This window comes from Protopterus annectens, chromosome 16.part0 (assembly GCF_019279795.1).
Source record: "Protopterus annectens isolate FY-2018-M chromosome 16.part0, PAN1.0, whole genome shotgun sequence".
Taxonomy (NCBI): Eukaryota; Metazoa; Chordata; order Ceratodontiformes; family Protopteridae; genus Protopterus; species Protopterus annectens.
In genome coordinates this window covers 331,821,631-331,843,248 of record NC_056750.1, presented here as the reverse complement: position 1 = coordinate 331,843,248, position 21,618 = coordinate 331,821,631, and the positions used below count along the sequence as shown (strand labels likewise).

Genomic DNA, 21,618 nt, shown 5'->3' with positions numbered 1-21,618 from the left:
ATACGTGTGTGTGTATGTTTATGAGAGCGGTTATAGTGATGATCTGTGTTGGTTTCTGTGTGGATGTGCTTTTTGAGCAGGAAGTGAGGGGCTCAAATACATGGCAATATTAGAAGCTCATGCTTTGAAAGTTAATTAAGTCTGATGCATAGTAAAGGAGGAACTGATATGAAAGTAATAGCACGTTTTCCAAAAAGTCAGACAAAATTACACAAGTCATTTTGATAAGCTGGGAATTCATGTGTTTCTTAAAAAGGGTGTAGTGGGTATGTTGCCAACCATATGTTATCAGTACAAATATAATTTTGGGGACATATTAGTTATTTTAGCCAACACAGTTACTCTCTTACTATTTTATATCTCATAGTATGTTCTAGTGAAAGGTAATTATATATGCAAGTCCTCACAAATGGATTTTTTTTAGAGAAGTTTATTTGTTCTTTAAACTATATTTGTTTGCTGTAATCCAAGCTTGTACAGTCTTGTAGTCAGAAATGAGTGTAAATAGTTAACTGGCTAGTCACATTATTAATAGTATATAATAGTATATTAATAATAAAGCATGATTGTTATAAACAATGTTATATGTATTGTCTTTTACCCGTGTTAATCTGTTTTCTCAGAAATGAAAGCTATGATTGGATTTATTCTAATACTATATAGGCTTTTATAAATAGAATAGAACCAAACGACTACAAGATCTGTTATATTTTACAGTTTATAAGTTTTATAGCAAGCAAATTAGTGTTTATAATCTGAAAATTATGTATATACTAAATCATTTTAATTTTGTTAAATAGGTTTGACCTATCATATATCATAACTTTAGAAGTAGTAGAGTGATATTAGATACCTATTTGTGGGTAGGTGGTAGTGCTTGAATAGGATTACTATTCAAACCAGGAGTTTTAAACTCCATGGGGGGGGGGGGGCAGTTTATGTATAATAGTTTAGAAATTAATTCTTTTTGTTTTTTGGCATCTACTATTCTTGATAGAAAGTTTACAGTACCAATCTCAGTTATCTTATGCTTATGTCTATGAGTAAGCATTTCACTAGATATAATAGTTTTGCAGTACCATATTATTTACAAATGTATGATGGTATTATATGTAATACTTATTTATTTTTTCCTATTCTGGTAGTATGGCCAACTTGAAATGCATATCACTTAATATCAGTGGATTAAATATTGATTGTAAAAGGGGTAGTTTATACAATTTTTTAAAAAATATTTCATTCCCAAGTTATATTTTGTACAGGAAACACATTTAATAAAAGAAGATTTGGACAGACTTAATACTAAACTCTATTCTGTATTGACCAGCTCTCATTATAAACAAAAGAGAAATGGGGGGACTGTTTTATGCAAAAATTATTTGCCTCTACCTAAAATCCTGAATACATTTAGTGATGAAAAAGGCATGTTTTCTTCAGTGACTTTAGAGATTCAAAAGAAATGATACACTTTTATTAATGTCTATTGGATACCTGGATTGGGAATGCAAACAGTTAAACCACAGTTGGGGGAATAATATGAATATTAAAGGGAAACATTATTTTTGCAGGTGATTTTAATTATATTTTATCTGACAAGGATACCAACACTAGCTGTAAAGGGAAGAAATCTGCTTCAGTCAAGGCTTTGATGGAGTTCACTGACCTATATCATATGAGAGATATAAATGAGTTTTCAGTATCAGACTCCCTCTTCTTTATACATTTCTTACACAGACATGGGTCACAATCATGAATAGATAGAGCATATGTTTCAAATGAGATCACTTGTAGGATCAATAATGTTAAAGTAGTTTCTTGCCTGCTGTGGGATCATAACACAATAATAGTTCAAGTTATAAAGTTATGTTTGAGGTGGTGTAGCTATAATATTTAAACAGCATCTAAACATCCAGATCTTAAAATCATCAGCTCCACAAATAGGCAATGAAGAAATAATATATACCAATCTCAAAATTAACCAAAACAAAACCATCAACATAATTGGATGCTACTTCCCACCTGGCCAAAACATCCCTCCCCTAGAAAACCTCCTCAGCTGGTCTACCCACCATCTCCCCCAAGAAACTATCATCTTAGGTGATTTCAATATTGACTGGCAATCCTGTTCTGGCAGCAATCCAACCCATCATGTACACCTTCATGGCTTCACTCAACTAGTCCAGTCACCAACCAGGATAAATAAAAACTCCACCAAGCACACTACCCTGGATTGGATACTAGTCCGTAAGAGCCCCCAGTCATATATAACAGGCTGCTTATCAGATAGCCTCAGTGATCACTCCCCAACATTCCTACTCAAAAAATACCCATACCAAGCTAAACCTGTCATCTACCGTCAAATACGTAAAAAACTAAACTTTAACCCACTCACATTCATCTCATCCCTCAAAGAATGTAACTGGCATCCTCTAAAGTACCTCAGTCTAGATGATGCAGTTGAATTTGTTAATACTACCTTCCTGAACATCCTTAATTACCATGCCCCCATAAGATTCTCCAGAACCAAAGCACAACCCTCCCCATGGCTACAGAAAACCACTAAGTCAGAAATGAAAAACAGGGATAAAGCCTGGGAGCACTGGCGCAAAACCAAAACCCCCTCAGCTAGACAGAAATTCCTAGAACTACGCAATAGAGTCAAAAAGCTGATAAAACAGGACAAATCCCAATACTACCAGTCTGCCCTAGAATCCTCACAACACAGCCCCAAACAATTGTGGTCCTCCATAAACTCCATCCTCCACCCAGGTAAAGTCAGTACCCCCCTCCTAACATCCCTCACTCCTCAGAAAATATTGCTTCCTCATTCAGCACACACTTCACCCAAACCGTACTATCACTAGCAAAACAACACAACCCCCCTCCCCTCCAACCCACACCTTCAACTAGTAATCTCCCCACTGCCTTCTCTTTTTCTCCTGTACCTACCTCCAACATAAAAAACTCTTAACTAAACTTAAACCCACCAAATTAGCAGCAGACAGCCTCCCAAGTGAATACCTACAAATCGCAGCTGATGCTCTGGCCTACCCAGTATCCATCTTGATTAACCAATCTCTGTCAGAAAGTTATGTTCCCACACTGTGGAAAGTATCGCATATAATTCCCCTCCACAAAGGCGGACCCTCCACAGAACTAACCAATTACCACCCCATAGTTATTCTCTCTCCACTCTCCAAAATACTAGAGAGATGCATACACTCTCAGGTCTCAGACTACCTCCTTACTAACAACCTCCTTTCCAGTACTCAGCATGGTTTACGACCAAACCATAGCACCATCACTGCCTTACTCTCCTTTACTAACACTATCTTTCAGCATAGAAACAATGGCTATCTCTCCACTGCTACTTTCCTAAACCTATCTAAAGCATTTGACATGGTCCCACACAAACAACTTATCTCTGTCCTCAATAACCTATCCTTCTCACAATCGGTCACCAACTGGTTTCGGAGTTACCTGTCTGACCGCCAACAATCCGTTGTATGGCAGAATGACATATCTCCCAACTACCTGTCTCCATAGGGGTTCCCCAAGGATCCATCCTTGGACCCATACTCTTCTCAGTTTACACCAATAATCTAGCCTCTGCCACCAAACATGGCACACTCATACAATACGCAGATGACTCGACCATCATCTGCTCAGCCCAGTCCCTACCAAAACTGCAAAAAGTCACACATGAAGCCTTTTCCTCTGTTGAAACATGGTTATCCGATGCCAGATTAATACTCAACCCAAACAAAACTAAACTACTCATCTTCCAACCCACCAAACATACTCAAAACAACTCTCACTTTAACATCATGGCAAAAGACAACACCGCTATATACCCAACTGAACATACCAAATTGCTAGGAGTGGAAATAGACAATAAACTAAAATTTAACATTCACATATCCATGACTATAAAAAAAGTCCACAAAAAACTAGGAGCGTTATACAGAAATAAGCAATTTCTCACCAAAGCAGCAAAGATTTCAATAGCAAATTCCCACCTTATCTTCACCCTACTTTATGCCTCTCCAATATATACCAACCTAAGGCAATGTGATCTAAACAAGCTAGAGACCTGCTACAACAAAATTGCCAAATCCGCCACAGGGGCATCCTACCGTAGTCACCACTGACTCTCACTTGCTGAACTGGGCTGGCTTGAACTCCCTCACCTCCTTCAGTGGTATCAACTCTCACTCGCCCACAAACTAGTAAACCATCCACTAAATGTCCCATCCCTCCAGAATCTACTCCAACCCTATCGCACCACCAGACCACTAAGATCCAGCAGCAAAAATCACTTGCAGATCACTAAAGCCAATAACTCTGCTAGTGAAGCACTATTCTCTTGCGCCATAGCCAAATTATGGAACTCACTCCCACCCACAATTACTTCCATACCATCATGCACCCACTTCAAAACTTTACTAAAAGCACAACTAAAAACATGCTGGCTATGCCCTTGCAACTCCCACTCTAATATCATCCACCCCATCCAACCACTACCTTTCTTTCCACTCCACTAACTACCTTGATTATAGCAAGCTCAGATGCTCATAAGCCAGTACTTAATATACAGCACAAACTTCTTCTTCTTGTAACATTTGTTAATGTCTGGTATGCACTTCACAGATAAAGATTCTAGTTGTCTACTGTTGTACTATGTTCTTCACCTGTAAATATGTTGTAAGTAATTGCTATGTAAATTGTTAATCACTATGTAATCCAATGTAAATACTGTCTGTTTATTTCAACTGTGGAGCTTTTCTCCCCGGGCCTCCACTGAAAATGGACGTACGTCCAGTCAGACACTCCCGGTCAACAAATTTAAATAAATAAAAAATAAATAAATAAATGTTGAATTCTAGTAATAGCATCCCAATTAAAAGCATTCCTGCATATATATAACCAAAATGAAAGACTTATTGAAATGAATCATACAGGTAACACCTCTGAGACTTTTGTAAGAGACTTTTTTAAAAGCACACCTTTTTGGCAAAATTACAAGTTGGCATGCACAAAAAGAAATGGGACAAAGAATAGATAGAATTACAGGAGAAAATTGATAAGTTAAAATTAGATAGTCAAAAAGGAAATAATAGAAGGAATAAATAGCTTAAACAATACATATTTAGAAATTTTACAACATAAAAGTATGATAAATTTAGAAAAGATTAAAACAAATATTACATCAATCCTAAATCCCTGCATAAATTTCTTACTAGAACAAAAATTATTATTAAATCTAACCACATCAAGAATTATACTCCTCTAGTGAAAAGAAGGTTACTGAAATAGAAGATATTCTGGTTGTTTTTGGGTCTCATTTTCATAAGATTAATCAACACAAACCAACAATGAATACACAAAATCCAATTAAAACATTTATAAAAGCATATATACTGAAAGTAGACTGTCAGAGGATCAAATAAAAATAATTCACAAGCTTATATCAATGTCTGAACTGAAAATTCAAATTAATAAATTAAAACTCAATAAGGCACATGGAAATAACAGTATATTACCTGAACTTCAACCCAATAAGCCGCCTTTAAATGATGGTATAATAACTAAAGTACACAAAATGGTGACTAAGGATGTTTTGTGTATTTTACTAGAGGTATTTTCAGTAGTTAAAGGACTTACGAAGGTTCCACCATCCTGGAAATACACCCTAATACCCCCAATTTTAAAACCTGACAAGGACTCAACACAGTGTTTTTCATATAGACCAATTTCATTATTAAACGTAGATTATAAAATATTCATGACAATCTATGCCTCTAGAATAAAACAATTTCTTCCATTGTTGATAAATAATCACACTGGGTTTATAATGAACAGGAACACCTATGGTAATATCAACAGAATACCATCAATAATTGATTATACTAATACAAAAACTAACTTTGGTTAGTCAGGATAGCAATAGTGCATTTGATTCACTTAATTGGGAGTACTTAGTAATTAGTACTGAATGAATGTAATTTTTCAAACAATTTCTTACAATTAATCAAACTTCTCTATGAAAACTCTTTGCATACATTAAGATAGACTCACATAATTTGCAATCAGTTGTGATTACTAAAGGTACAAGGTTGTCCATTCTCCCCATTGCTTTTTGCTCTAGCTGTGCAACCTTTTAAAATTATATAAGATCAAATGAAAATATCAAATGCATACTAATAATGATTTAATCTCCAAAATAAAATTATTTGCAGGTGACATCCTATTAACTTTGACTGATTGCAGTTCTTCTCTTATTGCTGTATTCTAAGTAATAGGAATATTTCAGAAGAAATCAGGATTCAGGTTTAATGAGAATAAGACTAAATTGCTATCTGTTTAATTATAACATTATTAGTATAGATAAGAGATTGCATAAATACATTGTGAAAGATGGTAAAATCACTTACTTATGGATAATCTTGTCTGATAAAATTAAAGATATTGCAACTCTTAATTATAATAGTAACTTAAATTCCATAAAACAAACTCTTAATAAATGGAATATTTTTTTTTACTGTGGAAGATGGATTCTCCTTAATTAAAATGATTACCCTTCGTAAAATTATATATATATATAATATATAGTACAATCTTTATCCTTCCCATTCCCCAAAATTTATAAAACTATAATTCTTTGTTTCTGAGATTTTCATGGTTTCCTAATAAGCCTAGATTGGCTTTAAACCATCACATTAGAGACTGGACATTGGGTGGTATTGGTCTTCAGATTTAGAATTCTAGTCCTTATCCTCAATTGTTAAGACAATAATTTATTGGTTAAATAACAATTATAATGCCAAATGGAAAGATATTCAGGGAGGTATTTGGTGTAAATCCAGTAATTTAACAGACACGTATCATACTAAAATAGTTACTAATGCATTTCTTTGGCTAGTGAAAGACTATTTTATAGAAAACAAAAAGCAAATCAGTTAATTCTTTTTGTATTAGAAAAATAACCTCCTTTAAAAATTTAATTTTCAGGAACCCTAAATATAAAGCATGGATTTTCTTTGTATTTCCAGTTGCCTACACACTCAGAATAATAATAATATTTTTAATTTAACAACGACTACATTTAAAGACAAAAACCTGTTATACGGGTGTCAATTACTAGACAATGAGAAGTTACAAAATGTTGACCATATTAATAACTTTTAGTTAAGCTAAGATGTGGTTTGAAATTCAAATTTGTAGACAACTGGTTGAACATAAGATTAATCTAATGAAACTGATAGTTAGAAATTCTTTTCGCACTTTCATTGATTTACTCCTTATTCTAATGCACCAGAATATCTAAAATATACAAGATTCTTAAGAAATCAACAGTATGACACAGAGAAAGCTATTGGGATTATTTTAGACTTGTTAATAACTCCCTAAGTGAAGATAATAAAAAACTAAATACTCCAATCTTTAAAACTGTTTCATCACTAAGGTGGAGGGGATCTAGGACGTTTGCTCGACTGAACAAACGACCGAAATTCAAACGGCCGGGCATACTTACGCGAAAGTGCTTTTCACCAAAGAAGCACTTTTGCGTAAGTATGACTTTTGCAGAGGCTGTACTACGGTGCAGGTAAGGGAAATTTCCCTTTTCCCCACTGTATTGCGGTCTCGGAGGGAGAATATTAAAGTGGGAGGATGTGGGGGGGCTAAAATGTAAATTTTTTTTGTCATACGCTTTAACGAAAGAGCTTTTTCGATAAAAGCGCTTTCGTTAAAGTGTGTTCAGCTTTTATGGATTTGGACGTTTGCTCAGTCGAGCAAACATCCTAGATCCGGTGGAGGATATTCTCTTGGAAGTTCTTACATAGAACCTTTGTCACACCATGTAAAGTTGAGCTGAAGTTTAATAAAGATGTAGGATGCTGAAGATGTAAACTAAATATTAAAGCTGACTGGCAGCTTATGTTTTGCGACTGCATGAAACTTAAAACATATTGGGATACTGTAACATATTGGGATAATATGAATTCTCTCTTACAGTCTGTTTTTAATGATAGATTTTACTGACCAAATAACTTATTTTATTTAATACACATATTCCTGCTTGTGTCATGAAAATAAAATACCCTCTTTTGTGGAGTATCTTAACATTAGCAAGAAAAGTCATCACCAAGAACTGGAAGAATCAGACTACTCCAACTATTGAAGGAATTTGTACTCTTGGGAAATGAAGTTTGTCACCTTGAACTTATTGCGATCAAAACAAGAACATCTAGAATCACCTCTTCATGTAATATATGGTTGAAATTCAAACTGCTACATAAACAGACTTTAATAATTAACTAACAAATACACTTATCACATTTCTTTTTCTGTTTAAAATGCTTTGTTTTATAGTAGACACCATTGTAAATAGTTATTTTTGTTGCTTTTATCATTGTTCTTATATGTATATTTGTTTTATAGTATTTCTATTTTATATTAATGTTTTGTTGTTAAAATTTTCAATAAAACAATTGAGAAAAAAAATTGTGCTTTCATTCCTGTTACCTTTGCTATAACAGGTGTCAACTACTTGATGCATAGGACCTATTTTCTGCAAAATGTAGCAGAAAAAAAACTAGAATCACTGAAAAAGTTGCCAGACTGATGTCAGTTGATGCCACAGGTTTTTGACAATACGTAATATCACAGCATGTCCATGAGACATATCTGTTTTGTTGCTGAAGGAATCGACAGAGCAGCTGGAACAGACAATACTAATTAAGTTATTACCATAAACAAACAAAAGTAACCCCAAAATTGATGTGGAACTACACCAATATGCTGATCATTATGTGTATTTCTCTCTCCTTCCTTTCATCTTGCATCGTTACAGACACTGACATTGTGTATAGTTCCCTGAATATTCTATGAAGGACTGTCAGATAGGGATCTCACATATTACCTCATAAATATACACTTGTTCAGTCAGTTTACTGTCACAGTCTGGCATGACTGTGCTTCCATAAATAATAGGTATATGGCTTCTCTTTTAGGCGCAGTATCTGCCCAGAATACATTGCCCCTTTTACATAGGTTTGCACAGTCATTTTGTGTCATAGTTTGGCATGTTGCATTGCAAAATGTTTTCATCAAAGGTTGGTATATTTCACTTAGAGGTGTGGAATAAAGTACCTGTTCTTGATGCATTTCTGTTGATGTCTTATTAAATCCGACATAAAGATCATATGTTTTTTGCCAGAAAAAGGAACTCATTTGATACTTTAATGATGTCTATATCAAAGATTCTTATTCAGACCATAGCAGTATATAATAAGGAAACTTCTGTGTTGAGTTGCATTTAAATGCGTAAGAGTAGAATGGCAGTCTTAGGAGCATTTTGTACCCAAGTAACCAACTCTAGTTTCCTTGTTTTTTTTTTTTTTTCCTATGAATTGACAGGTGGGAGGACTAACAAATGGTATTTTATACATATCTTCCATTTTGGGGATTTACAGGCATTTCACAGTGAAAGTCTAATGTGTTGTATTATATCTGCATTACCAGTGGGTATACGAATCCTTTTAATTGGGAAAGTAGTGAATATCCAGAGTAGTATCTCTACTGAGCTGGGATTTCTTCAGAAATAAAATATGTAGCTCTCTTGAACAGGGAGATTTTCTGACATTGGATTTGTGCTTGCTGTTCTCACAAAAAAGATTGTATGTAGTATCATACATTATGTAAAATAAAGATGTTTGCTTGTCATTACACCTAAAAATACGATGTGCATTCTGTAGCTGAATGCCATAATATTTTTCTGAGAATTCTTCTAGTAAATTGTTAGGTCTTGAAGTTTGAATATACAAGTGTAATTCTCAGAAAATGTGTAAGAAAATATGGAAACAGTATAGAGATATTGACATTTTCAGGTAAAGTCGAATTAATGTCAGAGTGGTCATTGGAGATCAGTCAGCTGCAACATATGTGAAACAGTGAAATAAACAAGGTATCACAAACATCAGTTTGTAATGTTGTGTCTTGAGGCATAAATAATTTTATATTTTGTTTAAAACTAACATTTTCATTATTTTAATCATTGTGGCATAAGCATGATATACTCTAGTAGTCTTGTAATGCTAATGAAAACTGTGCATTATGTATTGTTTGCACACGTGTGCATTCCTTTCCTGCTTGAATTTGTTATTTCCACCTCCTAACCGAGTGATTGTTAAAGCAGGACCAAAACCAGTGTATGTTATTTGGACTGATAAATTCTGTGCCTCTGGTATTTCTTTGATTGTTATGAAATAATTATTTTATTCTCAAGTATGTTGTGGCTGACCATTTTTTAATTTCTGGTATTAATTTTGATGTTTTTGTGGTCACTTTGGGAGGATACAATACAATCCTGTTTGGTAACTCATAAGAAAATACATAGACTAAATAGTATGGCAAAATATTGATAATGGTTGTGCAGCACCAAGACTTACAAAAACAAGGCACTGAATTATGATGTACAGCATAACTTTCTCAATGTTTTATTGACTAGTTGCATATTACATGGAAGGGAGAGATTCTGCTCAAATTCTTACCCGATGGACACAGAGTCTGGATCCCTCACTAAAAAGAGGACCTTGGTCACCCAAAGAAGATGAAGTAAGCACATTTCTGTACTATATTAGATGTCAGCACAGATTAATCTTATTGTCCTTGGCTAGTGTTATACAGCTGATGAGAATTATGCTGCAAAATATATATTGATTCCAGAAAACAGGAAGTACAACATTAATATGTTGTTTCTAGGTTTGTCTTATCATTACATTTGGGAACACTGTTGTAAAAATGTATCTGATGGCATCTAAGTAAGTAGTGGTGATAGCCGACAGATTTTTTTAAAGTGGCGGTTGTGTATGCTAATTTGGTACTTTTCCGTTATCGTGGCAGCAGGCAAAGTGCACAGTTGCTGTCAAGTCACTGCGGCTTATATGAATGTCTGTAAGGAACAGCATTTATCCATTTTATATTTCAAGCTGAAGGCATGTTTTAAGTGAGTGACACTGCAAATTTGCTCCTTTGATTAGATAAGTAGACTGGAAGAAATGGTCTGTGTGGTTATCACTTTGTATCGATGCAGACTCGTCTGTGGTGTTTTGTTACAGATTCCTTGTTGAATCTCTGATGTGAGTTTCTACGTCCTCAGGGTAATCATAATTCTTACTTTACCTTTCTGACAATTAAATAGTTCTTAACTTCATACATTGAAAAACCTGATGTTATATAGTCCAATCTCGCCTTCATTCTTACCTGTGAGTTCGGAGCTGAACCTTGGCTCCGACTCGGGCATACTCTAGCTCGAAGTCTTCAATTGGCTCGCGACTAAGAGGTATCCCATCGTGCAACAGGTCTATTCCCCAGATCTCGTTTGCCGCTTGTTAAGCTCAGACATGGTCTCGCTTTTGGCCGTGGCTAAATATATTGTTTATAAAATTTTTATAAACTTTTGACTTGTTGCTCAAAAAATCTATTTTCATAGCTCTATGTGTGTGGTGGTGGTATTTTACTGCCTGTATTTGTTTCTCTGGCTGTTTTTTGTACCCTTGTCTGGCTGTTTGGGTATCCCGTTCATTTTCTTTTCCCCATGGGCTAGACCCATTTAAGTTAGAGGACCTAGTCCTCCCCATTGTTTCTGTGTGGTCTTTGGTTTGGTGCTTCATTCTGTTAGAGTTTAGTGTTGTGTCTGGCTAATGGCGCTTTCCTGCCTTTGTTTTCCTGGGCTAGGCCCATTTAAATTAGAGGACCTAGTCCTCCCTGTTGTTTTCCCACCAGTTTCTTGGCCGTTTGAGTTAAAGGCTCTGTTTTTTGTTAGTTGGGTCTAGTGCATGTACGTATTAATTTGTTCCTTTCAGCATGTCCAAGGATCCTAAGGAACACAGGCCTTCGGGCTTTAAAAAGTGTGTTGAATGCAGCAATAAAATGTCTTTAACTGATGGGCACTCTGTGTGCGTGTACTGCTTGGGGGCTATTCACCTCCAAGAGTCCTGCTTGTTTTGTCATTCCTTTAGTCCCCATGTGCTACAGGAGAGGAAGAACAAGCTAATTTTGAAAGGACTGCTTAAACACTCCTTCGAGGAAGACTTGGCTAAGTCTTCCAGTACATTATCCTCTCCAGCTAAAAAGGACAAAAAGAATTCCAAGAAGTGCTCTCTGGCTCCGTCTGTTTCTTCGGAACCGCAGAGAAAGTTACTAGAACAGCTTCTCCTTCTTCGGTTCCATTGCCATCAGTGCCGAAAGAAGGTAGTCTCTTGACTAAGTCCGTATTGGCTCCCAGCCTTTCGGAGTCCGTCATGGATATTTTGGTTCGGAGCCGGTTTCCAGTTTTTCGACTGGGTTCTCCTTCACGCAAGTCCCCTTCTGTAGGGAGATCCAGATCTCCTACTTTATCTTCCAGGTCTTCCAGGACCCTTTCCGATGAGGACATTGATAGGGTGGTGAAGAAACTGCTTCAGTCATCGGTGTTGGCCATATTGATTTCGGCTCCGACCCAATCGGCTCCGGAGCCTACGGCCTCTTCATCCTTTGTTGTTCCTCCTCCGATCCTTTCTCGGCCTTCAGAGCCAGAGTTGTCGGTTCAGCCGGGTGCCATTAGGTCAGTTCCAGTAGCCTTGCCTGGCCTCTCTGTTCCGATTTCTGCTCCAACCCCATCGGCTCTGTCCACGGTGCCAAGGGTCCATAGTTCTCCGGTTGGACCCGAGGTGGAGGGATTGGATCGATCTTCATTGGTTGCAAGCCTTCCTCTCAGTGCTTTGGCTCAAATGAGATAGGACCCGATATCTGCTTCGGACCTCATCTCCTCAGCGCCGAGGGCTGCTTCTGTTTTCCCTACAGTTAGTCGGCCTTCGGAGCCAGGGGGATCAGCCTTCAAGGTTATGAGGAGCATGCTGGCCAGGTCGTCAGCTGCATCCTATGGCACAGATACTCTGCCCCCTCCAGCACCGGTGTCAGTTTTGGTTCACGCTCTATCCTTGGGCAGCGGAGACCCTAGGCCTCAGGATACCTCCATGAGTGGTCCCCAACTTTCTGACGTCTCCCCGGAGTTTTTGCCTGAGGAGCCCGTCAGAAAGACATTGTGTAAGAGGAAACACCTTGACTCCCCAGATGAGTCTCATGTCGGACACCGACCTCGGGGAGTCAGAGGTGTCCCCCAAGTCGTCCTATGAAGATATCTCTTTTTTCAGATATCCTGGAGATATTGAAACAGATACATGGCTGGCCCTCCAAACCCCCTTCTGATGAGGAGTCAGTGTTCCTGAAGGCTTTCGGGTCTCAACCCTCCGCCTCTTGGGTTTCTCCCCCTTTTGATGAGCTATTAGACCTTGTCTGTTGAAAGGTGTGGGAAACTCCTGACACTGTGGAACTGGTCCCAAGGAGACCCAATAAGTTTTTGTCCACCCCCTCTGACAAGGCGTATCTATCTAAAGGCGTTCCAGTAGATGCCATGGTGGTGGCAGCGGCCACCAAGAAGGAACTTGCTGAAACGTCGTCTACTGTCTATCCACCTAACAAGGAGTCCCAGGCTATGGACAGGTATGGGAAGTGTGTGTTTACTTCTGCGCCTTTACACTGCGGTCGCTGAACTACTTAACGCATTTTACGAGGCTCCAGAGAGATCTCCTGAAAGAGCTAGGGGATTCTCTACAGGATAATATTTCTGATGCCGTGGCACAGAAGGTCAATGCACAGATGCCAACCTTAAATTCCCTTACCAACTCCTCCATGAGGCTGATCTCATATGCAGCCGACAGTGCGAGTAGGGCTGCTGGTTCCAGAGTCTCTCTCTGTGCAATTTCGCGGAGGCCTTCAAGTCTACGTTCACCAATGCCCCATTTAATGGTTCATCGTTGTTCAGAACCAAGGTGAAGGATACACTCACTAGGTGCGAGCAGGAAGGAAAAACCCTGTCTGCCGTGGGAGTTTGTTTTTCCATGCCTTCTAGACCTTACCCCAAGGGCCAGAAGGGGGGTGGGAAGATGTGGTTCAGGAAGTCGCAGAGGTTTTTTCTGGGCGCACAAAGTGATTCCCTATCCGGAGGCAGGGGAGGGGGTGGTAATTCAGGTAGACACCGCCCTAGAGGCAGAGGAGGCCCTCGTAACCAGCGGGACCGTGATGCCTTTCGTGGTTCTCCCTACCAGCGCTCATGAAGGGAGGCCCGACTGTGCGTCTCTGGAACCAGTTGTGGGTCACATTTCTTTATACCCAGAAGCCTGACAAGAAGTCACCCAAGATGAGTGGGTATTAGATAATTTCCAGAGGTTATCATATTCCCTTCTCTTCTCCTCCCCCGCCATCCAAGAGAATCCCAGACATTCCACCCAGCACAGGGATTCCCCAACTTTAGAAATAAAAACGTTGCTTTCAAAGTGAGCCATCCAGCCTGTCCTTGCAGACCAAGTTAGGATTAGGGACTTACTCCAGATTCTTTTTGGTGCCGAAAAGAACAGGGTACCTGTGACCCATCTTGGATCTCAGCCAATTGAACCTTCATGTACAAAAGTCCAAGTTCCGCATGGTCACCTTACAGTCAATACTCCCTCTGTTAGGATGTGCTCCATAGACCTCAAAGATGCTTACTACCATATCAAGATGGACAGGGCATCGAGAAGTCATTTACACTTCCGGGTGGGAGCCAGTCATTTTCAGTTTCTCGCATGTCCCACGCAATACCTTTGTCCCATCTTCTCCAGTTGCCACAGTGACCATGGTGACCAACCATCAACAGCCCCCAGGGTGTTCACCAAATGCATGGCATTGGTAACGGCTCACTTTCCAAGTGTTTCCGTCCCTGGACGACTGGCTCCTTTCTGCCACCACCAGGCATCGGGTCTAATATTATATGAGCGAAAATCCTTTTAAGTGAATGCGAAAACACCAACAAGTATTGCGCGAACCGCGAATATGCCGAATGCACTAAACCGCAAAATTCAAAAAAGTCAAATCCCCATAGTCGGCAAACTCCACCTCCAACTACATACTGCCTACCCAAACAAAATAAATAAACCACATACATACACTAACCAAAGCCCTACTTCTAACCCTAAAGTAAAGCACCAAAACCTTACTTCTAACCCTACACTAAACCTTACATACATTACTATCTATGCACTTACCTTAACCTGCACCCTAACCCTAAGGTCCGTAACTATCGCACACTTACCCTACAGAGATATACCAAAACAAAATAAATAATCCACACACATACATTTAACAAAACTCTAATTCTAACCCTACACTAAATCTTACATACATTACCTATCTATGCACTTACCTTAACCTGCACCCTAAACCTAAGGTCCGTAACTATCGCACACTTACCTTATGGAGCTATACCGCAGATGGGCCAACCATGACACTTCGACATTTCGAATTTCGCCGTTTTGGACATTTGGCATTTCCATGGTTCGCGCAATAAGTGTCACTCTTTTTGTGTTCGCGTAAAGGACTTTCGAGCATCTAAATGGTACCCCCAGGCATCTACTGTTACAGATCAGGGACGCCACCATTACACTGTGCCAATGGTTAGGAATTACTCTAAATTAGAATAAATCTGCCTTGCTGCCCTCGCAGTGTGTCACTTTTATCGGCGCCGAACTAGATTCAGTGCTCATGAGGGCCTTCTTACCAGAAGAGAGAATTCAGGCTCTACAACAGCAGGTCTACGCCTTACTACCATTGAGGAAGGTCAGGGCAAAAGTGGTCCTCAGGTTATTAAGGACCATGGCTGCCATGATCATGCTAGTTCCCCTTGCCAGACTACACATGAGGGTTCTTCAGTGGCTGCTTTTCGCCAATGGTCACTGCAGCATCTCTCGCTCTCCCATTTTATTCCGATTACGGACATGTGCAAGCGGGATCTATGCTGGTGGCTTCAGGCCAGCAATCTCAACATGGGCAAGCCCTTTGTCCCATCTTCTCCAGTTGCCACGGTGACCATGGATGCCTCCCAGATCGGGTGGGGGGGCATTAACTTTGCAGGACTGTCTAAGGCACGTGGCAGGATCACGAGACACATTTGCATATCAATGTCTTGGAGATGAGAGCAGTGCTATTAACGGTGCAAGCACTTCAGAGCTTTCTCCCTCTAGGGACAATTGCAATCCACTCAGACAACATGTCAGTGGTATGGTATCTGAACAAACAGGGAGGAACCAAATCATACCCCCTTTGCAGAGAGGCACTTCGAGTTTGGCAGTGGGCAGTGTCTTCCCAACGCTTTCTAGTTGCAACGCATATACCGGGGAAGTCCAATGTGATTGCCGACAGGCTGAGCAGAGCTATCCTAATGCCTCACGAGTGGTCCCTGAATAGTTATGTTGCGGAAGAGATATTCCACAGATGGAGTCAGCATTGCTGCGATCTATTTGCCAGCCCCCTCAATGCCAAATGCAGCAGCTACTTCACCCTTATCCCCCCGGAGAGGGAGACACCCAGGGATGCTCTGGCTCACGATTGGCCCTCCGGTCTTCTCTACACCTTTCCACCATTATCTCTAATATCAAAGGTCATTCAGAAAGCACAGTCTTTGGGGAGCAAAATGATCCTCATTGCCCCACACTGGCCTCGTCAGATTTGGTTTCCCTTCCTTCAACCCTATCTAATGGACAAGCCCTGGATTCTGGACCCAGTTCCAAATCTGCTGACTCATATGTCAGGACAGTTCCATCCCTCCAGCCAGACCCTCAGGTTGACAGCTTGGCTGCTTCAGTTCCGTCCTTAGTCAGGCTTCATGATTTTTCCCCGGAAGTGGTCCATATTCTATCATCTTCCAACATGCCTTCTACCAGGAAGATTTATTCCAGTAAATGGAAGAGATTTTCTATTTGGGCCCATGAGAGACATATTGATCCTTATACAGCGCCTATTTTGGCAATATTGAAATTTCATTCTCAACTGTTTAGTCAGGGTTCAGCTGCGGCAACCATTAAAGGGTAATTGGCAGCAATTTCCACCTTTCATGTTGCTAATGAGCCCAATCTTATGGCTCATAGGCTTTGTAGGGCTTTTGTGAGAGGGACATTGTTACTCCGACCTCCAGTCTTTGATCCAGTGATGTCATGTGACCTCAATTTTGTACTACAGAAGCTCACCTCAACTCCCTTTGAGCCCGCAGCTACGTGTGACATTAAATTCATGTCATGGAAGACAGTATTCTTGGTAGCCATAACTTCAGCTAGGCGGGTCTCTGAACTCCAAGCATTATCGATTAGGAGGCCACCTTATTTGGTGTTTCACAAAGAATAGGGTCTCCTTAAGAACCAACCCTTCCTTTGTTCCAAAGGTTGCCTCTGTTGTCAATATCAACCAGTCCATTGAGTTGCCTGTGTTTTTTCCTGAATTCTCCAACAAGGCAGAATTTAAGTTTCATCAGCTGGATGTTCACAGACCATTGCGTTTCTGTTTACATAGGACAAAAGATTTCAGGAAATCAGATCAATTGTTTGTCTCATTTTCATACACTAGACTTGGGATTCCGGTTTCTAAGGTAACCTTGTCTCGCTGGATCTCCGATTGCATCTCATTTATTTATACTTCCAGTGGCAAAGAATTACCCTTTAAAGTGAAGGCTCATTCTACACGTTCTGTTGCTACCTCAACTGCGTTTCAGGCTAGAATGTCTATGGATGATATTTGTGCTGCAGCAACATGGGCTTCGCCTCATACTTTTATTAGTCACGTCAAATTAGGTCTGGTTTCTAGAGGCAGGTCTTCCTTTGGTTCCACGGTGCTCAAGAGTATTTTTCACTGAGCCACCCAAGATCAGGGTGCTAGGGACGCTGTCCCACGGGTAAGAATGAAGGCAAGATTGTACTACATAACATCAAGAAGTTATGTACTCACCATAACGTTCGATGTATGTAGTCCATCTCGCCTTACATTCTTACTAACCCTCCTTCCTTCCCCCTCCTGGAGGACCTGGAGGTATTGTCTCTAGGTATCAGTAGTCCTTTCTGTTGGGGTTGTTCTTCTTCTCAGTGTGTATGTGTGTGAGTTTGCAGCAAACAAGATCTGAGGAATAGACCTGTTGCACGATGGGATACCTCTTAGCCACAAGCCAATTGAAGACTTCGAGCTGAGTCGGAGCCGAGGTTTGGCACCGAACCCACGGGTAAGAATGTAAGGCGAGATGGACTACATACATCGAACGTTATGGTGAGTACATAACTTCTTGTTTTTATATTTTCCCTGTTAACTCTGTCTCAGCTTCAGGTTGCTGATATAATATAAAGTCGAATGGGGGCGGGGGGTTCGTAATTCGCTTCTACTTTCCCTCATGCCCAAGATGTGTTTTTGATGGATATAATAGTCAGGTACGTCTATTTGTTGTATTCTTACAAGTGTTTAAGGATGAATAGATTGTAAAGGAAGTAAGGCTTTTGTACATATGAAGAAACCTGTCTGATTGTCATTTTATTTAATTTACCCAATAAGAGACCAGCAGAAGAAAAATTAATACATTTATGCGCTGATAGTTGAGGATCGGCTTCCACTGGGAGGGTGAAGAACAGATATCACAACCTTTGTATGTCTTATTGAAGTTTGGCAAAGTGTGTGTTTTTGAGTTGTGGTGGCTATAGATACTGAAGAAAAGACAAGAATATAGGCAGAAATTACATGAACTGAATGTGCATTATCAGCAGTTTAGAATAGTACAAGCACATTACAAGCAGAAAACAATAAGCCACTGTGAGTTGACAGTGAACGCACATTTTGCCTGCTGTCCTGTTAACGGAAAAGGGCAGTAATTATCCTCAGTGTGCCAGAACTACAGGAGTGAATGTGAGAAATATATATCACATCCGAGATTTTGATATCTTGGAGTTTTAAGAGTATTCTGCCTTCTCTTTGAAACAGCAGTCTCTGAGTTATGTAAGTAGCAGGGCTGTGTGGTAGGATAAGTAATAATGGGATGAAGGCCCCCCTGGTTAAACACCTCTCCAGCTGACCATTTGCTACTTAAGGGAGCCTTTCTTCATTTCTCAAGTCTCCCAGACCTGACTAATCTCCCCTAACTTTCTATAACCCATGGTTGGGGTTAGCGAATAGGTTGAGGTACCTCCAATGTTATGTTGATATAGAGGATGATTTTTGTGAATGTATCTACTTCCCATCCACTTGTGTTACCCATATGGCAAGGAATGGATATGCAGTGAAGTTTGCTAATGTATCATCATGTGTCTGCGGTCTCTCAGCCAATACCCCCAACTCCCTGAGGATTGTGCCCCTGAGACTGTCCCCAGCCCCTGTCTGTGATCTACCATGAAGTGCATTCAGGTGTGTGCCACTAAGACTGCAGAGTGGGTATGGCTATCCTCCCTTGCGAACATCTTAGGTGGCCAAATCGCTAATCAAACCTGGGTCACCTGGCCTGTAGTCTATGCTTTATCCCTGTATGCAATGGCACTGTCTGCTCCTGCATAAAACACTTAAATAGCCATCATGGATCCTTGGAATTCTCTATTTTTTGTTTGAATTTGTTTATTTTTTAAAGTACTAAAAAAAAATCCTCACTACCCACTCATGTAGATGTGCATGGTCAAAAACGGCTTTAAATCTAGACCAAAAGTAACCAGCACTATCCAACTGAAATACACTGTAGAATGATTAATTTGGTCCTGTTTATATTTATCAACTGCCCGCATGTTGTTGAGACATGTTAATAAACACTCATTTCTAATTTTCACTCCAAACTACCAGCACATGATTAAATTAAAAAAGTGGCAATTTGCCAGCAGCAGAGTGCACCTTCACTTAAATTTAGAAACAGTGCAAAGAAGGATATTTCAGGAACATTAATTTGTTAGTAAATGATTATATGAGGTTTTTCCACTTTCTAAATTGTGTTATCCCAGCCTGTTTTCCAAAGCTATTTTCTCTTCCATGTGAAGTCTAAGGATGGTCTGCAGACTGTCGGTGGTACTGTTGCAGGTGCCAATGAGATTCCATGTTTAAATCCATCATTATCATGCATACTGTTCCAGTTCGCCACCCGAGAATGATTGATCACTTAGTTCAGTAGTATAACTACTTGATGCTTAGTACTGATGGTAGCTATCTGCATTAGTGTTCATTTCTTAACAAAAAGTGATGAACGGGTGTCAAGTCAACATTCTTCTGAAGACAAGGCTGGTTATCTTTCCTTTAATTGATTAGTAAGTATGCTTGTGATAAATGCATCATTCCCTACCATTAGCTCACTCGGTGCTTATATTGTGTAGTGTAGTGCCTGCATACAACCTTAAAAATGTGATGTCTGCAAAAAGTTTAATAAAGCCTCTAAATTAAGATGTTAGATAGGTCTGTCACCATAACTGAAGAGGTTAAAGTTACTCGAACAGAAAGTCATAACTGAAGAGGTTAAAGTTACTCGAACAGAAAGTCTTATCAGCACACAAAAAATTGTGTGTATAGAAAGAGTGAGAATAGAAAATGTGAAGAGAGAGAGAGAGTGAGAAAAAGGCGAAATCTGTTATTCACTCATAAAAAGAGATTTTTTTGTATCGCTTTAACCCTACTGCCACCTGTTGATCATCCTGTCAGCCAGCTGGCGAATTTGTTCCCGATCACTGAGGCAAAGGTCGAACAGGAGGGGCTGTCATTCCAATAGGCATCAAGTGGTTTGTGATTTTTTTTTTTCTTTATGCAGCCATAACATCTCCACACACAGTCTGTGTTAACAGTGGGGAAAGGACATACAACCAGCTGACTGTAAAGGATGCCCCCGCATATTTGCAAGGGGTATTCTCTTTATGCAGCCCTGTCCCTACAAGCATGCAGTCCAAGGAATGTATCAATATCCAGTGCTGCCCCATAAGAGCCCAGGGAAATCACACCTAACCTTTGTGTCCTTGAGTACATGTAACCTTTCCCATCCCAGTAAGAGGTGAGTGGACTGTGCCCCTTCACAAATCCCCACTCCCTGCCTGTCTTCTCCACTGGCGATTAACTGAGCACAGTTATCTGGGTTGCAGTCATGACGTTTTCCTTTGTGCCAAGTGATACTTGATAATGATGATGATACAGTCTTCAGGAGCACTTTTATCCTGAAGTATATGTAGGTGGATACTACTACTTTAATGTCTCCCAAAATAGAGTTTACAAAGCCAGTCCCTAAAGTACTCGTATACAATTCTCTGACTTTGGTGCTTCAGTCAATAAAAAGTAAAATGGCACCAGTGTCACTGTATATGCCTTATGCAGGAATTTCCACACACTGCCCTGGAGAGAATATTATTCAAAGAACCTATGTCCATCCAAGAGAGGCAGTTTATTTCTGAGCCCTACAAACGCTCATCTTGTCTCTTAGCCCATATTTGTTTATAGGCTTTTTGCAAGGAAATATTTTAAAAGTTGTTTGGGGCTAATAGTAAAAAACACTGATCCCTAGCTTGGACCATCATTAATTTACATGTTTCCTGCTCCAAGGTAGTTAAGATTTTGGGAGCATTTTTGAGTGGCTAGCAGAAGTCATCTTTAATCTCAACAGTGATGAGGCTTCCTGAGTTGAAATTGACCATCCCTTCTTTGTTAACCAAACCTTTCAAGATTTTTGCAAGTGTATAATCAGCACATCAGTACCCAGCAATAGTTCACAAAAAAAGGCTT

The 21,618-nt window shown here is 39.6% G+C and overlaps 1 protein-coding gene across 1 annotated transcript in view; it reads left to right on the top strand.

The window, feature by feature from the left end:
• SNAPC4 (small nuclear RNA activating complex polypeptide 4) overlaps nt 1-21,618 on the top strand; it is a 745,673-nt gene that overhangs the window by 431,486 nt on the left and 292,569 nt on the right. Inside the window, exon 12 of the mRNA XM_044058642.1 lies at nt 10,511-10,617. Coding sequence (XP_043914577.1) covers nt 10,511-10,617 — 107 coding nt within the window. The remainder of the gene's footprint in view (nt 1-10,510; nt 10,618-21,618) is intronic.